The sequence below is a fragment of the Dipodomys ordii genome, unplaced genomic scaffold (assembly GCF_000151885.1).
Source record: "Dipodomys ordii isolate 6190 unplaced genomic scaffold, Dord_2.0 Scaffold55, whole genome shotgun sequence".
NCBI classification, from domain to species: Eukaryota; Metazoa; Chordata; class Mammalia; order Rodentia; family Heteromyidae; genus Dipodomys; species Dipodomys ordii.
Window position 1 is genome coordinate 962,697 of NW_012267271.1, and position 18,119 is coordinate 980,815.

Genomic DNA, 18,119 nt, shown 5'->3' on the forward strand with positions numbered 1-18,119 from the left:
TATTTTACAAAGAAATTGTAGCAATGAGTTAGCTTCAACAAAGAATTAATTTTCCACCTTCATTAATATCTTATAGATAAATCGGCCCAAAAGCCAATGAAAAGGAATCCTTCTTTTTCCATTCCATTCTATTCATTCATTCACTAAACAGCTGCAATGTACTAATAAAAACATCATTTCCTATCCAAAGGAAGGGAAAGTGATATACACCAAATACTGACAGAAGAGGCAAAACTTATAGTAAATGATTTCTTAGGTGTGTACAAGGGTGCAACAGAACCAGAGATACTAAACACAGAAGCCTCTCCATGCACAGGTCAGACTGTCTAGGTGTTATAGCACTTAGTTGTTAGACACATTACTCTGTCCATTTCCTTTGCTCTTCAGAACAGGCCTAACAGCGATACCATAGGATATTACAAAGAAATGATAATGCTTCATCTCAGTTGAGTGTTCAAAAGATACTAGCATTTTCTTACTCTTACATTAACTATTCTCTAACACTGTCCAGTTCTGAATATCAAATTCCATGTTCCAAAGTCCATGCCTTCTTTCCATTGCTTGTTCTTTAAATTCAGTATGTGCCTTGGGGAGACAATCGATAAATGTTTACAGAACATCGCCTGTATTACAGGGACTGGAGCTCTGCACTTCATTTGCTTGTACCAGTTCCAGGCTTCAGAAATATTGGTGTCACCGGGGCCTGTAAAGAGCTTTTTGTGGCTCTATGAAACATACACCCATGGAAGGGATAGTATTGATTTCTTCAGTGAAGAATGTCAGCCAACATCTAGAAAAGATAAGTATTAGGAGTCTTGTTCCCTAGTCCACAGGTAATAGTCAAACCTCAAGAGAGGTCAGGACTAGAATTCTCTGAAAAAAGACAAGGACTACGAATAATAGCACCCCCGTGGCAACTGATGTTGGCCTTGCAACTTTACACGGATTCCTTCATTTGCTCCTCCCATTTTCCTTCATTAGATAAGGCCCCAGCCTGGTAAAACTCGGTGTGGCTGTCTCCAAAACTCATGTTCTTCCCATGACAGCAGACTATATCATATTAACAACCCCATGGCTATTGCTTGTTTCAATTTGCAAGGCAGCAATTTAGTCATTTTAAATTAGTCCTTGAAAAAAAATCACAAGAGATTAAAATGCAAATGTTAACATGGCTAGAGCTCAACAGTGATTCTGTGTCAAAAATCACACAAATTGGTCTTACAAAAGTGTAGATTGTCCTTAGAGGAAAAGCTTTCCTGCTTCACTTTCTATTTCGGATATTAATTTTTTTCATGAATATCACAGTTCAGCTGAAGGGGTGCAGGAAAGTACAATGGAATCAAAACCTTCTGAAGCTGGGATTGCTAACACCACACCAATGAGCAAACCTTGGGTTGGCACCCTCCAGCCTTGGAGCTCTGGGGTCTGTATATATAAAATGGGGCATACGTCTACCTCTTCCAGAGGAGTTCTAAGGATTAAAAGGGAATGAAGTATGTTAGGAGCCTGGCAGATTGGTATTACTATTCTGCTTAGAAACAAACAAGGCCAGCTCTTTACCAGTCCGCAAAGGAGGATTTAGGGAACAATGGGTCATAGACTGGAAATTGTTCACTAATGGCAAAACCAGCAGAAGGTATGTAAATTTTTTAAATGATGAGAGTAGCGGGAAGGGGACATAGAGTATACATGGGAATTGGAGATGGGGCTATCAAGGAAAACAGTTTAAAAATATTTTTATGTCAATAAATGTAGTATTGAAAATTATCAGACCAAGTTCTGTGGTATTCTCAGTCCTAAAAAAGTGAAAAAGATGAGCCACCCCCAGGCAATTACGGTTACCATAACACAATTCACTATAGAAGAACATTAAAACCAATTCAAAATGTTTATTGAAAGGGAATGCATAGTTGAAACACAATTAAATGTGGTGGAGTAAGCATATATTTTTTTCTCAGATACTACTCTCCCAGAAAAAGTCACAGGGAACGAATTTTAAAAGGCATAGGCCCCCCAAAGAATAGGAAAGGGAAACTATTAATGACGAAAGAGAGATGTCAAATTTTTAGAAGCGAAATGGCAGATGTTACTTAAGAAGTGGCTCCCAACCTTAAGGGACATTTGGCAATGCCCAGAGACATTTCTGGTTGTTATGGTTAGAGGAGGGTGTGCTACCACTATACACTGATTAGAGCCCAGGGATGCTGCTGAACAACCTACAATGGACCAGCCAGCCTTGCACAATGGAAGATTACTGAGTACAAGCTACAGGAACTCCAAAACAGCCCAAGAAGTAGAGACACTGGGAACCTCCAAAGGCAAAGGGAAGAGTACATATGGAAACAGGAACAATTTTATGTTGATCAAACATCTCCTCTCTAGCCTACTTAACTAGTCAGCTAACCTCTTGTACTTTTCCAGAGGAGTGCTTACAATTTGAGGCATAGATCAGAAAGGCCTTGGGATATCAGATAGTGCTGAGGATACAGGACAAACTATTAAACAAAAATGGAATTAAATGAAAGTAACCAAATGTTAATAACTCATAACCTGCCACTCCAATTCCACTAAGCTCAGAACATTGCTAATAAAGCATTTGCTCTCTAGGCATGAGAAAACTGACTAGTCAAAAGGAAAAGTTTCATATACTGATACATAAGAGCCTCTTGACCCCTAAAAGCAGCATCCATTCTAAGGCTTTAGAAACTGTGATCCCACTTTTTTGATAAAGCCTACCAGGAATCAAGGTCAATCACAAACACACAGCTCCAGATAGACAGTTCAGTACTTCACTCTGAAGTGTGACTAGCAGCCATTTGAGAACAAGTTCTTAAAGAAGAGGCATAGTAGACAAATAAACAGGATAAGAATGGTGAATAAGAAAAGAGTGCAGAATAGGACACTAAGAACAAGAATTGGTTTGAAACTTGTTAGGCCCCTTTCTCAACCTTCAGTTGGGTGCAGTGGCACACAACTAGCATCCCAAGCTTACATGCAAGGAAGGCTGAAATTGGAAAGAAAGGAAAACTGACATCAGAAAGATCAAGGTACCAGACAAATCCAGCCATCTCCATGGAGGGAAGGGATGCTATGGCATGCACCTGTGATTGAGATGACTCTGAAAAGCTTAAGGAGGCAGACTGCATGCAGCTTAGAGAGGTACCAGGTGGGAGGCAAGACCCTATCCTAAAAATAACCAGTGAAAAACAGGGTTGGAGTCATGACTCAGTAGTATCCTGCTAGGTTAGGAAGCATAAGGCTCTTAGTTCAACCTCTAGTATCACCCCTGTCTCCACCAAAAAAAAAAAGAAAGAAAACAAAATGCAGGAGCCTTGAACAGTGAAATGCACCTGTAATCCCAGCTACTTAGAAGGCTGATATGGAAGGATCACTTGAACCTATTGGTTTAAGAAAAGTCTGGGAAAAATAGTTATAGTTTAAGGAAGAAAGGAGGAAAGGAGTGGGAAAGGAGTGGGGAAAGGTGAATGGAAGAAAGAGGGGAGAGGAGAGGGGAGGGGAGGGAAAAAAAGAGAAGGGGAAAGAGGGAAGAGAAGGGGAGAAGAAGAAAAGGGGAGAGGAAAAAGAGGAAAGGAGGGCTGGAGGGAAGGAAGAGAAAGGAAAAGAGAGGAAAAAAGAAAAGATATTCTCAAAAAAGGAGAAAGAATAGAGAAGGAAGAAAGGAAGGAGGGAGGGAGGGTAAGAAGGAAGGAAGGAGAAAAAAAGATAGGAGAAAAAGACAAAGAAGAATAACAGGAAGCATACAGGAAGAATAACAACTTTATAAATCTAGAAATAACTGTCTCATACATGAGTGAAACTATTAACAAATTGTTAAACTAAGAAATTAAAAAGGCTGGAAAGATTTGTTGAATAAAGTAGATATAAGACTATAAAAAAGACACATGGGAAATAGGAAAATAGGAAAGAGAAATAGGAAATAAGAAATAGGAAAGAGAAAAAAACCAAGAAAATTAGGTTATCAACATTAAGTCCTACCACAGAAGAGGAAGAAAAATAAAGAAGTTTTTCAAAGAAATTATATGGGGGAAAAAAAGCTATAAAGGACATGAGTTTCCAAATGAAGCAAGATGACCAAGTATCCAGCATAGTGGATGAAATTGAACCCACTAGGGCACATCATTTCACATTTTCAGGGTACTAGAGGAGACAACAAACAGATCCTCTAAAAAAATGAATCAGGGATCAGCATGAAAAAACTTCTTAAGTTGCAGCAGTAAAAGTGGAAGTCAGTAAATGAATGGAGAGATTTCCAAACTAGAATTCTATCACCAAACTATCAGGAATAGAATAAGTCATTTTAAGTCATGCACATTCTTTTTTTTTTTAATGAGGGTACTCTTAATTGGGTTATTAATTAGTTGTACAAAATAATGGGCTTCATTATGGATTCCTCATATACATGTATTTTCCTACATGTATATAATATTCTTTGATCACAGTCATGACCTCCATTAAACTGTACAAGTTATGCAAGTTCTAAAAATATTGCTTCCTATACAATACTTCCTCAGGAAATTACTAGAGAATGCTGCATGAAAAGGAACAAATAAAATCAGGAAAGAAAAGGATGCAAAATCCAAGGATTCGTATGACAGAGTTGCGTAAAAAAATCTAAGCAGAATAATCAGAATTATATTTTTATTTTATTTGTGCTAACTCTGGGCTTAAATTCAGGGCCTGGGCACTATACCTGAGCTTTTTTACTCAAGATTACCAATTTATCACTGGAGCCACAGCTCTACTTCTGACTTATTTTGGATGGTTAGAAATAAAAGTCACATGAATTGTACTGCACAGACGGGCTTCAAATTGCAGTCCTCAGATCTCATCCTCCTAAGTAGCTAGGATTACAGACATGAGCCACCAGTGCTTAGCTTTATGTTTAATTCTAATCAAAATATAATTTATGCACATGCAAAATACCATGGTGAAACCATGTGATACACGCTAAAAAAAAATGGGTGTGGGGAATGACAAAAGTTAAACAGGCTCTGTTGAATGGTGGGGATCAGTGAGAGGTGAATGGAGAGGGTAAATAAGAGAAAATATACATATGTAAAAACAGAATAATGAAAATTGTTAAAATTCTTTAATGAAGGGAGGGAGGAATAAAGGAGAGTAATAGAGCAAGATAAGGTTGATGGACTACATCATATACATATATAAAAATATCACAATTAAATGCAACCCCTCACATTGTTATAAATGTCACCCTCCTTGTATAAGTAATGTATATTAATTAAAACTTTAATTGAAAGGAAATGTATATTCATTAAATGAATTCATTAGGATGTATATTCCCTAAAATCCAAATATTAACTTGATTTAATGTAAGGGTTTCCCTAAAGCTAGATGGAGAATGACAGAAATAGATGAATGAGAAAAGTTGTTTTATATAGATACATATTTCTTTTTTCTTTTTTTGGTTGGTCATGGGGCTTGAACTCTGGGCCTGGACGCTGTCCCTCAGCTCTTCAGCTCAAGGCTAATACTCTACCACTTAAGCCACAACACCACTTCCAGTTTTCTGGTGGTTTATTGGAGATGAGCGTCTCATGAACTTTCCTGCTTTGCACTGTGATCCTCAGATCTCAGCTTCCTGAGCCACCAGTAACCGGCTTACATGCATATTTCTAAGAGGGAAGCTCATGGAAAATAAAAGACTTAAAAACTTTCATCTTTGATATTGAAGTCAATAGGTAATACAGAAAAAAATGAAGATTTAGCAATCAAAATGTATCAAAAATATAAAGGGAAATATAACTGTTAAAATGTAAAAGTAACTATCTCTGAGGAGTAAAAAGTATGGAGAACTTGGAAATTGCAGGGTTTTGTGTTATAGTGTGGTACTATATGATTTTTAAAAAGCTATTGATCTAAGCTCTGAAAGACAAACAGCATGTGTTTTCTTTCACATGTGGAAGCTAGACCTAATACAGGACTTCAGACATTCACACACAGTGAGACCAAAAGAGGATACCCTTAGAAGAACACAAAGGTATAACACTTATATGCATCTAATCATATAAAATAATATTTATCAAAATTAACTCCAGGAAATGAAAACAAGAGGTCTTTTTCTTTGTTGCTATTTTTGTTGTTTTCTTATTTGTCTTTAGGAGGATGGGGGGGGGGAACGACACAGAAATGGAGGGACAAAGGGTAAAAAAATGCAACAGTGTTATTCACTAGACATGATGTTGAAAATAAACCACACAATTTTGAGTAGAGATGGGAGGGGAAAATGGAGAAGAGTGAGAGGAGGGATGATATTGTGCAAAAAAAAAAAATGTATGTTTTATCTGAATTATGCAACTGTAACCCCTCTGTACATCACCTTTATGGTAACAATTTTTAAAAAATTAAAAATTACTGAAATGAACTCTAGGAAATGGAAGCTAGGGTTTTTTCCTTTGTTAAAAAATAAACTATTACTATATATTACTTTCATAAGAATAAAGTAGCATTAAACAAAAATATCATTGGGGCTAGAGTTTAGTTTTATTTTTTTTTCTGGTTCTTTTTCTAGTTCTTTAACTGAAACTTGTTTTCATAAGTTCATTCAAAGCTATGAGTTTTCCTGGAATACATTTGTGTCCACATCCTTTGTTAGTGTTCTTATTGTCATGATTTTTAAATAATATCGAATTTCAAGTTTTTATCCTCTTTTGATTCAAATGCTATTTCAAGTACATGAGTATTTTTTTAAACCTGATTATTAGTTTCCAGTTTTATATCACTTCAATAAAAGTTGTATCTTGTTTAAGCTTGAAATGTTCAGAGCAATTTAGCATATAATCAGATTTTTATAAATATTTCATGACATTTGGAAATTATCATATATATTTAATATGCATATTGTATATAGAGATATACATGTTGTACAAAGGGGTTTCAATTCAACATGTCAGTGTATGACTACAATTATAATTCTCCCTATCCCCTCAATTTTCCTAGTTCCATTTTTACATGTATATATTGAATATTATGACTGCATTTCTCCACCTTTCCTTTTTCAAAATCATCTTTGATAGCCTTTTGCTGTTGGTCTTGGACTATCTGTAAGCCCCTGTTTCTACTCTTCCTGAAGTACTTTTTTTCCATTCCTTTTGGGTTTCTATGTCCATACTGAATTGGCTATGTATTAGTGATCATCATTTTAATAATGCAGAATTCCCAAGTTTTCTAGTTCATGGTAACTTCTGCCATGGCAGGAACATTTTTCTTCTTAATTTTACACGTTTTTATATCAATAGAATTTTTTGAGGGATGAAAGGAAAAAAATCATGTGCTCCAAGTATAATAGCATAGCATGTAAAAGGCAGTCTTGAAAACTGATGAGTTAAGTTTGAATTCTAATTCTACCACTTTTTTGTTGTAGAACCTTGAATGCATCACTTATCTCAGAACTTCTATTTCCTCATATAACATAAGCATGTTAAGAATAGTAAATGATGAAATGCACTGATTATATTGACTGACAAGTAGTATAGCCCAATAAACATTAGCTATTGTTGTTGCAATATAAACTCTGGTCTGAATTTCTTATTATCTAATGCCAAAATAAATAAATAAAGCAATATTTCTACCACAATCTCATCAAATAAAAAAATAAACATGCATATGCTTGACAACTTCAGTGATCTAATCACAGCACTACAGCCTAATCTCATTATTATATTTGATTAGTTGACATTTCTAATCTGTCTGCTCTACAAACAACACTTAAACAATCAAATATATACTTAAAAGAATGACAAGTGAAGACTTAACCATGGATGAACAGATAAGCTAATTGTTGTATAAATACAATGGAGTATTATTCATCCTTAAGAAGGAAGGATAGAGGCTGGGAAGGTGGCTCAGTGGTAGAGCGCTTGCCTTGCATACATGAGGCCCTTGGTTCGATTCCTTGGCACCACATAAGCAAAGAGAAAAAAAACTGAAGTGGCGCTGTGGCTCAAGTGGTTGAGCGCTAACCTTGAGCTGAAGAGCTAAGGGACAGCGCCCAGGCCCAGAGTTCAGACCCCACGACCGTTACCCCCCCCCAAAAAGAAGAAGAAGGAGGAGGAGGAGGAGGAGGAGGAGGAGGAGGAGGGATAATCTGATTTGTGCTATACCATATGAATATTTTTTGTTCATATGGGGCAAGAGGAGGAACTGAGGTTTTAATTCAGAGTCTCATGTTTGCAGGTTGCTTTGCTTGCCCAGCTGGTGCTCTACAATTTGAGCTATGCTTCTAGCCTAACTTTCTAAAAATTATTTTGGAAATGAAGTCTTATGGGCTTTTCTGATAGCTTTAAAACATGGCATTCTATATCCTAGCACTAGGAGTAGCTAGGACTACAGGCATGAACTACTAGCCCCCAAGACATTATGCTAATAAGCTGGACACTAAAGGACAAATACTGTACAATTCCACTTAAATGTCTCATATAAATGGAACTATATGTACAACCAGGGTCCTAGCAGCATGGTACGAATGGTCCAGCACTGCCAAGCATGCATAGGTCTCTTGAGTTCAATCCCTAGTACTGTCAAAAAAAAAAAAAATAGTTGCAGAAAGAATGATGGTTTTTATAGGCCAGTGGGAGAGGGCAAATGGGCTGTTGTTGCTCACCAGGTACAACGCTTCAGTTATGCAGGATAAAAGTATTCTGTTGATTGACTACACAATATGACTGTATTTAAATCTACTGAAGTATACATTTAATAGTAGTTAAAATGGTTAATTCTATGTTTTGCATATTTTACCACCATGTAAAAAGTACCAAGTACCTCAGTAGTAGCCATTCTATGTTTAATTTCATATTCTACTATTTACAAGACCACAATATTGTGGGAATTTGTCATAAGGCTAGACATGTCATTCATTTTGTTTGGAGGACAAACATGAGCTTTCTGCTGTCTCAGACATTAGGACCTTAAGAGGTAAGGATGGGGTTACTCATACTTCACCAATTAATTGTTTTGTTCTAAAAAGTGAACAGAGACATAGAAACAGTAGAAGTGTATAGTTCTACTTGAATAAATCTACCTGAACAAAGAAATCATCACACAGAAATGTCTTTATATAGAACTGTATTAACTTACAGATAGCAGAAAGAGAATGCCTATAGAAACTACAGAACAAATGGAATATTATTCAGTGACCAACAATGATTCATAGGAATGAAAGTGTTAAAGCTGTTTATCTAATAGGTGCTTTTAACTATGTATAAAGTATGTTCTATAAAGATTAGAAAAGGACATTAGCAATGTTAGGAGTTTATTTTAGGTAAGTATGAATAACATCTCTCCTTGTCTTTACTTTCTATACTTTGCAAATATTTTCAATCTGTTTTTGCTTTCATAATACATTTTTCTTCTTACATGCTGTTACAATTCAGCCCTTTAAAAAAACTAAATGTATATTATTACATTGTAAAATACCCTTACATTTAAGAAATAAGTAGTAAACAAAGAATGAAAGTTTCCGATTTTCTTCCCCGTTACTCACATTCTCAGGTATGCTGGGAAGCTCTCGGGTGTCAGGCACCGTAAAGTAAGAATGCTGGAAAACAAAAGCAAAAGCGCTCTATATACATATGTATTTTTTATTAATTTTTTCCTAGAATGTATAACAAGGACATAACTCAGAATTTAGGTAAATGGTCTTAAGATACCTCCTGACTCTGAGGATGTACCCATGGAATATTTTCTTAGAGTAGTGTCAGATTAAACCAGATGAATTACATCATCAGTTTGGTAGTTAGTGCCATTTTGGATTTATATAAGAAGAACTCAGAGTTTAAAAGTCAATTTCCTGTGTGATATTTAAGAGTTTCTGAACACATGAAAGCCACAGGTTGCATAATTTATTGTTGGACAGGACAAGTGACCTGTAGGGACACACTGCAATGATATTACCATCTGAAGCTATCATTTCTTTTCAACAAATGAGATTATATCCATCTATAGACTGGCCACAAAATGACCTGGTGATGTTAAAGACAGCTCCAGCTGAAGGCCCATTACACTGAGGCTACTGTGGATGGCTGTCAATGGAGAGTCGTCTACTACCAGTGGGATTTCCAGGAATCCCAGGAATTGGCAAGAATGGTGGAAAAATTGACCTCTTCAAAGACTTCCAATGAGGGAACTCCATGTACATAGCAAGCATGTGTTCCTGAGTTAAATGACAATGGACTGAACAGATGACACCTCCCCTGCTGCTACTAAAGACTCAGAGGACAATGGTAAGCAGGATGGAAAAAGCTCAGTGCTGACCAATTAAAGGTGGGATTGTGAAAGGCCAGGAAAGGTCAAATGCAGAGAGATTCAGCTTAGCCATGGCCTAAGTTCAAACCTGGACCCCCAAGTGACATTTCAGGAAGCTCTTCCCCGCCCCCTATTCCTGGTTAATTGCACAAGTAGGTCTCTAAAAGAATGAATTGTAGTAGCTTCCTAAAATGAAAGGCCTATTAGACAATTGTAAGAATGACAATAATAACAATTATATAAGCTACTTGCCTAATATCCAATAGTCATTTACTGAACAACTTTTATATAGAAAAACTTTATATCAGGTACTTTATAAATATTGTAACCTCTAATCTACATAATACATTTAGGTAGATATGATCTCCATGTCACAAAAGGATATATTAAGGTCACACATGTGGCAGAAATGAAACTGAAACCAGGCCTATATAAGTAGAACTATGCCCTTTCTCCAATAACAGAATATTATCTATGTGTTTTTCATATGTAAAGTAGTAATGGAATTTGAATTAAAATAAAAGTAAAAACTTACCAACAAAGATTTTAAGAAAAATCTACAGCAATGTATTATTCTAAGTCTGTGTACCTATAATACAATAGCACTTAAAAATGCCACAGTAGATGATGCATCAGGGAAACTAGTTAATAAACAGTTCAACTAACAATGAGAAGTAAAATAGGAAAAGTAAAATGCAAAACTGAAATTTGACTCCATGAGATATATACCAAATGGTATCTTTCTATACCAAACGGTTATAATTTCAGGACCAGATGTCCATTAAATTATGGTATCACTAAGTAGCAGCTTGGTACAATGAGAGGGAAAGCTCCCCCTAGAATTTGCCACTAAGTACCTCGGTGAACTCAGGCAACTTGATTTTAGTGGCATAGAATCTGAATTTGATTTGTAATTTAATATGAAATTGTTCTCAACTGCTTTTATGCATTTCCACTATTCTCAACCACTCACAGGGAAATATTCTCTTATAACTAAAGAATAAGAAGTCCAACACTGATGGCTTATTAATATTTTAGGATTTATATAATAGATGTGATTAGCCCTTCAAAATCAGAAAAGCAATTTGGGGAGATGAATTCCTAGTGATGAGGAAAAAGAGAAATCTGTCTTTCCAGATGCAATTGATTGTAAATAGTAAGCCAATGCAATTCCAAAATCAAGTAGTCCTCGGGCTGTCCTTTGAGATTTTGTCTTGCTCCACTGGCCATGAAATGCTGGGGACCAAGGGAGGTCACAAGCATTCCTAGAATCCACTGGCATGAAACAGCTGCACATCCAACAGTCCCTCTAGCCCTGAGCTGGCTTGTCCTTGGGGCCTGGTGGCATGCTGCTGGTGTAGCCATTCAGGGAAGGAGTGGTCCTTCTTCCCCAGCAGCTGGCAACCCAGCTGGGCTTCTCTACAGCTACCTGTCGGATGGCATTACAGGCTGAAGCAGTGAGATCAAACTGTTTAGGAAAAGGGACAGAGACAAAGACAGATCTGTTTAGCCTTAGGGATGACTGGGGCAGGTCTAAAGCTCACACTGGTTTTTTCCTAGACTGTGTTTTGCCATGAGAATTTTTGTACAAAGGTTTTTTTACTTCCTAAAGAATTCCCTCCCTCCCTATATCCCTTCCTCCTCCTTCTCTTTTCCTTTCTTTCCTTTTTTAAAACTTCCTTTTCTTTCAACATCTATGGAATAATAGAAAGAACACACATTCTAAAGTAGCTGTTAAAAACCCAAACTTTACTATTTGTTAGCCACAAAACTTTGGAATGGCAAGTAGTTTTATCTTTGTAAATCTGACAGCTATGAAATTAAACTGTTAATATTCATTTTGTAAAACTGTTTTGTATATCAGAGATACATAGTATAATTTATAAACTTAAGTAGCAGCTCTATTATTAGTTGTTTGTAAAGATGGCATTCAATTTTATCATCATTCTGAAAATATTGATAAGAAATATTAATTTCCCTAGAGAGGTGGATATCTTCCTAATCATTGAATGCCAACATTATGTGAGGCTCTAATGACAGAGAAAATTTTGGAAGAGAAAACTTTGTGAACAGTCAGGTCAGGACTCACCACAAAGAGGAAAGAACTTCTGGATAATAATTGATACTAGGCCAAAGGGTGTCCACCTGGGAATTCTGATAAAGATAGTGACAGGGTTCAACTCAAAGAATTAATAGAATTCTAAGAAATGAATTATGGAAAACATCCTTTATACCTACTCTGATTCCTCATCTGACAGATGGGGAAAATGAAGTCAATAAGGCTAAAGGTCTTGATGTCACACAGATGATTGGCAAACAGACAAATCGGATCAAAATTTCTCAACAGGTTATGTGGAGAATTTTCTGCTTTAGCACACTACAAAACACCTGACATAGAGCAAAAACCTCAGAAACCATCACTATTGAATGCCAGGAACTATGCAAGGGATGTACAGTTCAGTTAAGACCAAAAAATAGATTATTCCATCACAGTGGAACTAAGTCCTGTGAAGTATATTAAATGCATGGGGCCAAGGAAAATGGCCAAGCTCAACCTGAATGCACAAGGGAGGATTTCTCTACAAATAGAATCAGAATTGATTCTGAAGGGTATAAACAGGTTACCTGGCAAATAGGAGAGACGATGCTGAAAACTGAGGGTACAGAATGAATTTAATCAGTGAGAGACAAGAAGTAGTGCTGGGAGGGGGCAGGGGCAAAAGGTGAGACAGAAAGCCCAGGACAAGGGCAGGAAGGGTGCAGTCATCCTATTCCAGCCCAGCATCTGTGATCAAGATGCTAGTGATAGGATGATGGCCAGAAACTAACCTGGGACATTTAGAAACTATCTGCTCCCCATGGAATCTCAGAAAGAAAAGGAAGACTCTGAGGTCTGCCACCAGTCAGTAAGATCTCAGACTATTCAGGATAGGAGTGGGGGAAGGGTGAGAATGACAAAAGACCTTCCTCTTTGCCAGCTCCCTATGACTGTTTATAACAAAATGCTTTCTACAGGGTAGCTACTATTTTGTCCTACTTACCACACTGAGATGAACAGACACGCCTGGGTCGGGGATGGGAAGTCTGTGCAGAGTTTCGAGAAGTTCATTCCACTGACTTTCCTGAAAGAAATAAAAGGCCTAAATAACAAAAGGCTGTTCACCTACAGGGTGAGTTGGGAACCCCCACATGACAGAGGGGGTTGGGAGATGCTGGCCCCAGCACAGGAATAGGTTTGATAATCAAGTAAGGTTGGACCAAAGACATTGCATATGGCTCAAAACCTAAGCGCCAAGTTGATCCTCCCACATCTAGCTTGACATTTTCTACTCACTGAGACACCTACCATTGACCGCCTTTTATGGATCATATACCATAAGCTCTCAGTAAATCTATCCCCTCAACTCCATAGCAACAACTTTCAAATGCAAACAATTTGAGCTCCCAGGCGGGGGTGGTTGGGAGAAATAACGATGACACTGTGGATCTTGTCTTCATCATCATTACCCTCAATTAATTTTATTGTGTGTTCACTGGGTATACACATGGCAGCCTCCAATTATGGAAAGTTAGAAATGAACTAAGTACAGCAGCATGCAATATATGATGGTGGCTGTGCATTTTAATTAGCCAAACTGAGCAACAGAATGGCATACAGATTTACCTTTAAAATGTTCAAAAGAACACTGCTCACAAATGATCCAAAAATCATTTATTTCTCTCACTCCTCCATACAATTCTTTGTGCTAATAGTAATAAATTTAACTGGTATCTACTTGTTAACTGTCTGATCCTTCCAATTATCCCACTTTACAGATGTGAAGGCTAAAGCTCTAAAAGTTGAAGCAACTGTCCCACATTAGACAGTAAGTTACATGGCCTGAGGTTAAACACAGGATTGTTGAGTCTACGCTCACAATCCTCTGCCTTTGGCAGTGAGCTTGGCAGGAAAAAGAAGAGTCCTGACTATAAGCTAATTTCAATCTGAACTCTTACAACCAATTTCTCACAAAGAATACATGAGCTATGGATGTGTGCTGTGTGTGCATAGTTGAATTTTTTTCCCCATTTTTCTTTGTTAGTACTGGGGGTTGAACTCATGGCATACTACTTGCTAGGCAGGTGTTCTACCACTTGGGACATATCTCTAGTTCCTTTTGGCACTGATTATTTATACTGGACTAGTCTGGACTACAATTTTCCTCCTTGTGATTCCTCATGTTGCTGGGGATGATAGGCAGATGTATGCCATTTGACCTAGCTATTGTGCTTCCTTGTTCTTGGGTAAAAGGTGTACACCACTGTGTCCAGCCACTGGTTGAGATAAAGTCTCAAGAACTTCTTTTTGTCTAGGCTGATCCTGAATGAACACCTGCCCTCACTCCACATAGCTTGGATTACAGGATTGAGCCTCTGTACTAAGGCTACAGTGTGTTTTAGTTTTGCTTTGAAACAGTCTCAAATTTACCAGAGTTGGAGGAACAACAAACAAACAACCCATTTCATTTCCTGATACTTCAAGTTTCCTGATAGCATGCCCATCATCCAAATAAAGACTTTCTCCCATACAACAGGAAATTAAACTTGGTTCGGTATTACCATCTAATCCTCACATCCCATCACATTTTGCCAGCTGTGTTACTGATGTCCTTACAGCACTCAATCTAGCTTACAATCACTTACTGCCTTTAGTAATGATGACTCTTTAGTCTTTTTCCATCTAGAACAGCTCATCTGTTTCTTAAATCTGTTTGACTTTCACAAGGAGACTACCCCATTTTGTAGAATGATTCTCAACTGTCTTGTTTCCTCATGATACAAATTACCATTTGTTTGTTTATTGACAATGTTGGCTTTCATCACTTGAATAACTGATCTAATGTCACTATTGTGACGTTATTTTGTATTTAAAATATTTAATTTAAAAGTATTCTAGCTAGGTGCTGGTGGTTCACACCTGCCCAGGCAGGAAAGTCCAGTCCATTTTATCTCCAATAAAGTACTCAGACAAAGCCAGAAGTGGCACTGTGATTCAAGCAGTAGAATGCAAGCCTTGAGCAAAAGACGCTCAGGGACAGTGCCCAGGCCCCAGAGCTCAGGCTCCAGGACCAGAAAAGGAAAAACAAACCAAACCAAAAACAACATGATTCCATAGAGTGAGACTTTAAGTAAACATACCATCCCCGCTTTCAGTTTATCCATTTACTTATTTCAATTACCATAGATACAAGGTTTCCAGCTTATCCAGTGGGATAAAATGCTATCATTATTTGTCTTGATGCTTGTAGGGGACACCGGTCGGAACCTCTTGGCATTTCAATATCATTTCTGTGACTTAATGATATGTTCTCATCATACTCTAAACATTTCCTCAATTTTTGGTGCAAAAATTATCTCATGCTCCTCTTACACATTCTCTGACCAGTCCTGGAATCAAGTATTTCCACAGGTAGCCCGATAACTACTCATGAGGAGTAAGTAGTATTTAGAAACTAAAATCTGGATACCAGGTGTGTTTACTGGTTCTTACAATTGCTGATGCCAAGCCTTCTCAGTGGGCAGAACCAGGGAATATATTACACACACACTAATCCCAAATCAACTCTTAACATTTCTATTTCTCTATATCTTCACATACTGAAAACCTTGGGTTCACACTGATTGCTTAAAATCTAATATAACATAGAACTCATCCCTTTATGTATCTGTGATTACATTTTACAAAGTGAAAACTGTTACTTATTTTCATATAAAAACTTTGTCCTATTGCTGCCTCTGTCTTCTTCCCACCCAGATGCCTATCTTGCCCTCCCTGACACTGACACAGAAAACTGGACCTTCACTGTCCACCACTCACAGTGTCTTTCTCTCAGGCCCCCGCAACCCAGCTCAAGGCCACTGCTGCTGCCTTCTTAGTGTTTTGGATCTCTCCAGATCCCACTTGAGTTCTGACAGTCCTAGAGTCACTATCCCTCACTCTCCCATGTGTAAATTCTCAACCTTCCTCAGGCTTATACCATGAGTAGGGTGCTGCCCAGTTTAGAAACCCTCCTCACCCTGCCATCCCTCACACAGATGCCTGCCTTACTCCATTCAACATCTCATAAACATGCTGGGGTAGGAGTCAAATAGTCCCCTACTCCAGGCTCCAATGCCCCTTGTTGAGCTGTCATTGTTACACAAAGAGAAATCTACCTTGCCCAACCTTCCCAATGACTTTTAGATGAAAGGTTTTTAGGTTAGAGGTATTTTATGGTCTTTTTATTTTGTTCTTTTTAGAGGGCAGGAATTCTGTTTGGGGCCTCTACTGTCCTATGCTGATGATCAAAACAACTTACAAAGAAGCCAGTTTTAGGTAGATTTTCTACCTTTGGTGTCATCATTCCTCTAACCAGAAGAAAGTACAGTGTCATGGGTTCAGAAGGAATAGGTTCTAACCAGCTAAGCTGTATTTCTGATCACAGGTTCTAGCATGCTATGAGACAAAGGCATTGCTAGGGCAATGATCCAAAGGAAAGGTGCACCAATTCTACATAAGTCACCATCTGGCCTCCTCTTGACCTATTCCTTTAATCAGAAAAAAAGTTAATACAGAGTCCTGGGCTCCAAAAACAAGTTGTTAGAAATAGTTTCCAACAACTTTTATGACAGATTTCCTGATGCCTAAGCTTCTTTGAAGAGTGAGTATAGTGATCGAAAGAGCCATTTTTATTAGTTATTCTTTCCTTTCACATGACCTCTGGAATGTTTGTCAGTAAAAAAAAAAAATCCACTTAAAGAAAAGATTTATATTTATACATACAATTTCCACCTTTTCTTTGAAATACTATTTCCTAAAATGTGTTCTAGCAAACTCAGCTATGTCAAAATGTTATTTGCCAAGGAATAAAAAACGGAGTTGGATAAAAAAAAAACTGATGAGATATTTGTCAATAGTGTGTAATAACAACTTTAAAAACAAGCAAATTATTTTAAAAATTAGTTACATACATGGATAGTCAATTAATTTATACTTAAAGAAATAAAATTAAGACAATGCTTTTTAAACTTAGTAAATTCAGCAAATAATACTGGTGAAAGTATTTGTAACCCAAGCACATCAAAGTATAATTATTATACTGCCATGAATGTTATTTATAGTATTTTACTTATTTATTTTTTGTGCTGGCCTTTGAGCTTGAATTCAGGACCTGGACACTGTCCCTGAGCTTTTTTGCTCAAGGCTAGCACTCTACCACCTAAGCCACAAATCCAATAATGGGATTTTTGGCACTCAATTGAAGATAAGAGTTTTAGCTTCCTTCAGCTTCAAATCAGGATCCTCAGATATCAGTCTCCTGAGTAGGTAGGATTACAGTCATGAGCCACCAGCATCTGGCTTTACAGTATTTTTAGTAGTGTGGAGAAATGATTCTGTTACAATGGTATTGAACACATAGAACACAAAAATCTAAATACATATCACATTAATCTTTGACATGCATGAAATTGAACTTAGCACACTATTTCTTCCAAAAGTACAGCAAGGTACAGGTGAAGTAGTACTTTTCAGACCATTACAAATATTGTAAAAGCACCACAATGTGTTCTCAAAATCGGAATTGGGCCACTAGGTAGTAACTCTCTTAACTTTCCAGTCAAGTATGTTGCTTGCAAACCTCAGACTTAGAGCATGACATGTACAATTCAAATTTGTGTCTCAGCAATATTATTAGTTAATGCATGCCATGAATTTTCAGGGCTGCTTAGGAATATTAGACAATATTACAACTAATATTATGATTATAGCTCTCTATATTATAAAAGCCATATATTAGTACTTTTTTATTTTTCCTTCT

At 37.2% G+C, this 18,119-nt stretch overlaps 1 protein-coding gene across 1 annotated transcript in view; it reads right to left on the bottom strand.

Moving 5' to 3' along the window:
* Positions 1-18,119, bottom strand: part of Dennd1a (DENN/MADD domain containing 1A) — a 445,652-nt gene that overhangs the window by 237,374 nt on the left and 190,159 nt on the right. The window contains exons 7-8 of the mRNA XM_013021256.1: positions 13,323-13,403; positions 9,521-9,574 (exon numbers count right to left, since the gene is read on the bottom strand). Of these exons, the coding sequence (XP_012876710.1) occupies positions 9,521-9,574; positions 13,323-13,403 (135 nt within the window). The remainder of the gene's footprint in view (positions 1-9,520; positions 9,575-13,322; positions 13,404-18,119) is intronic.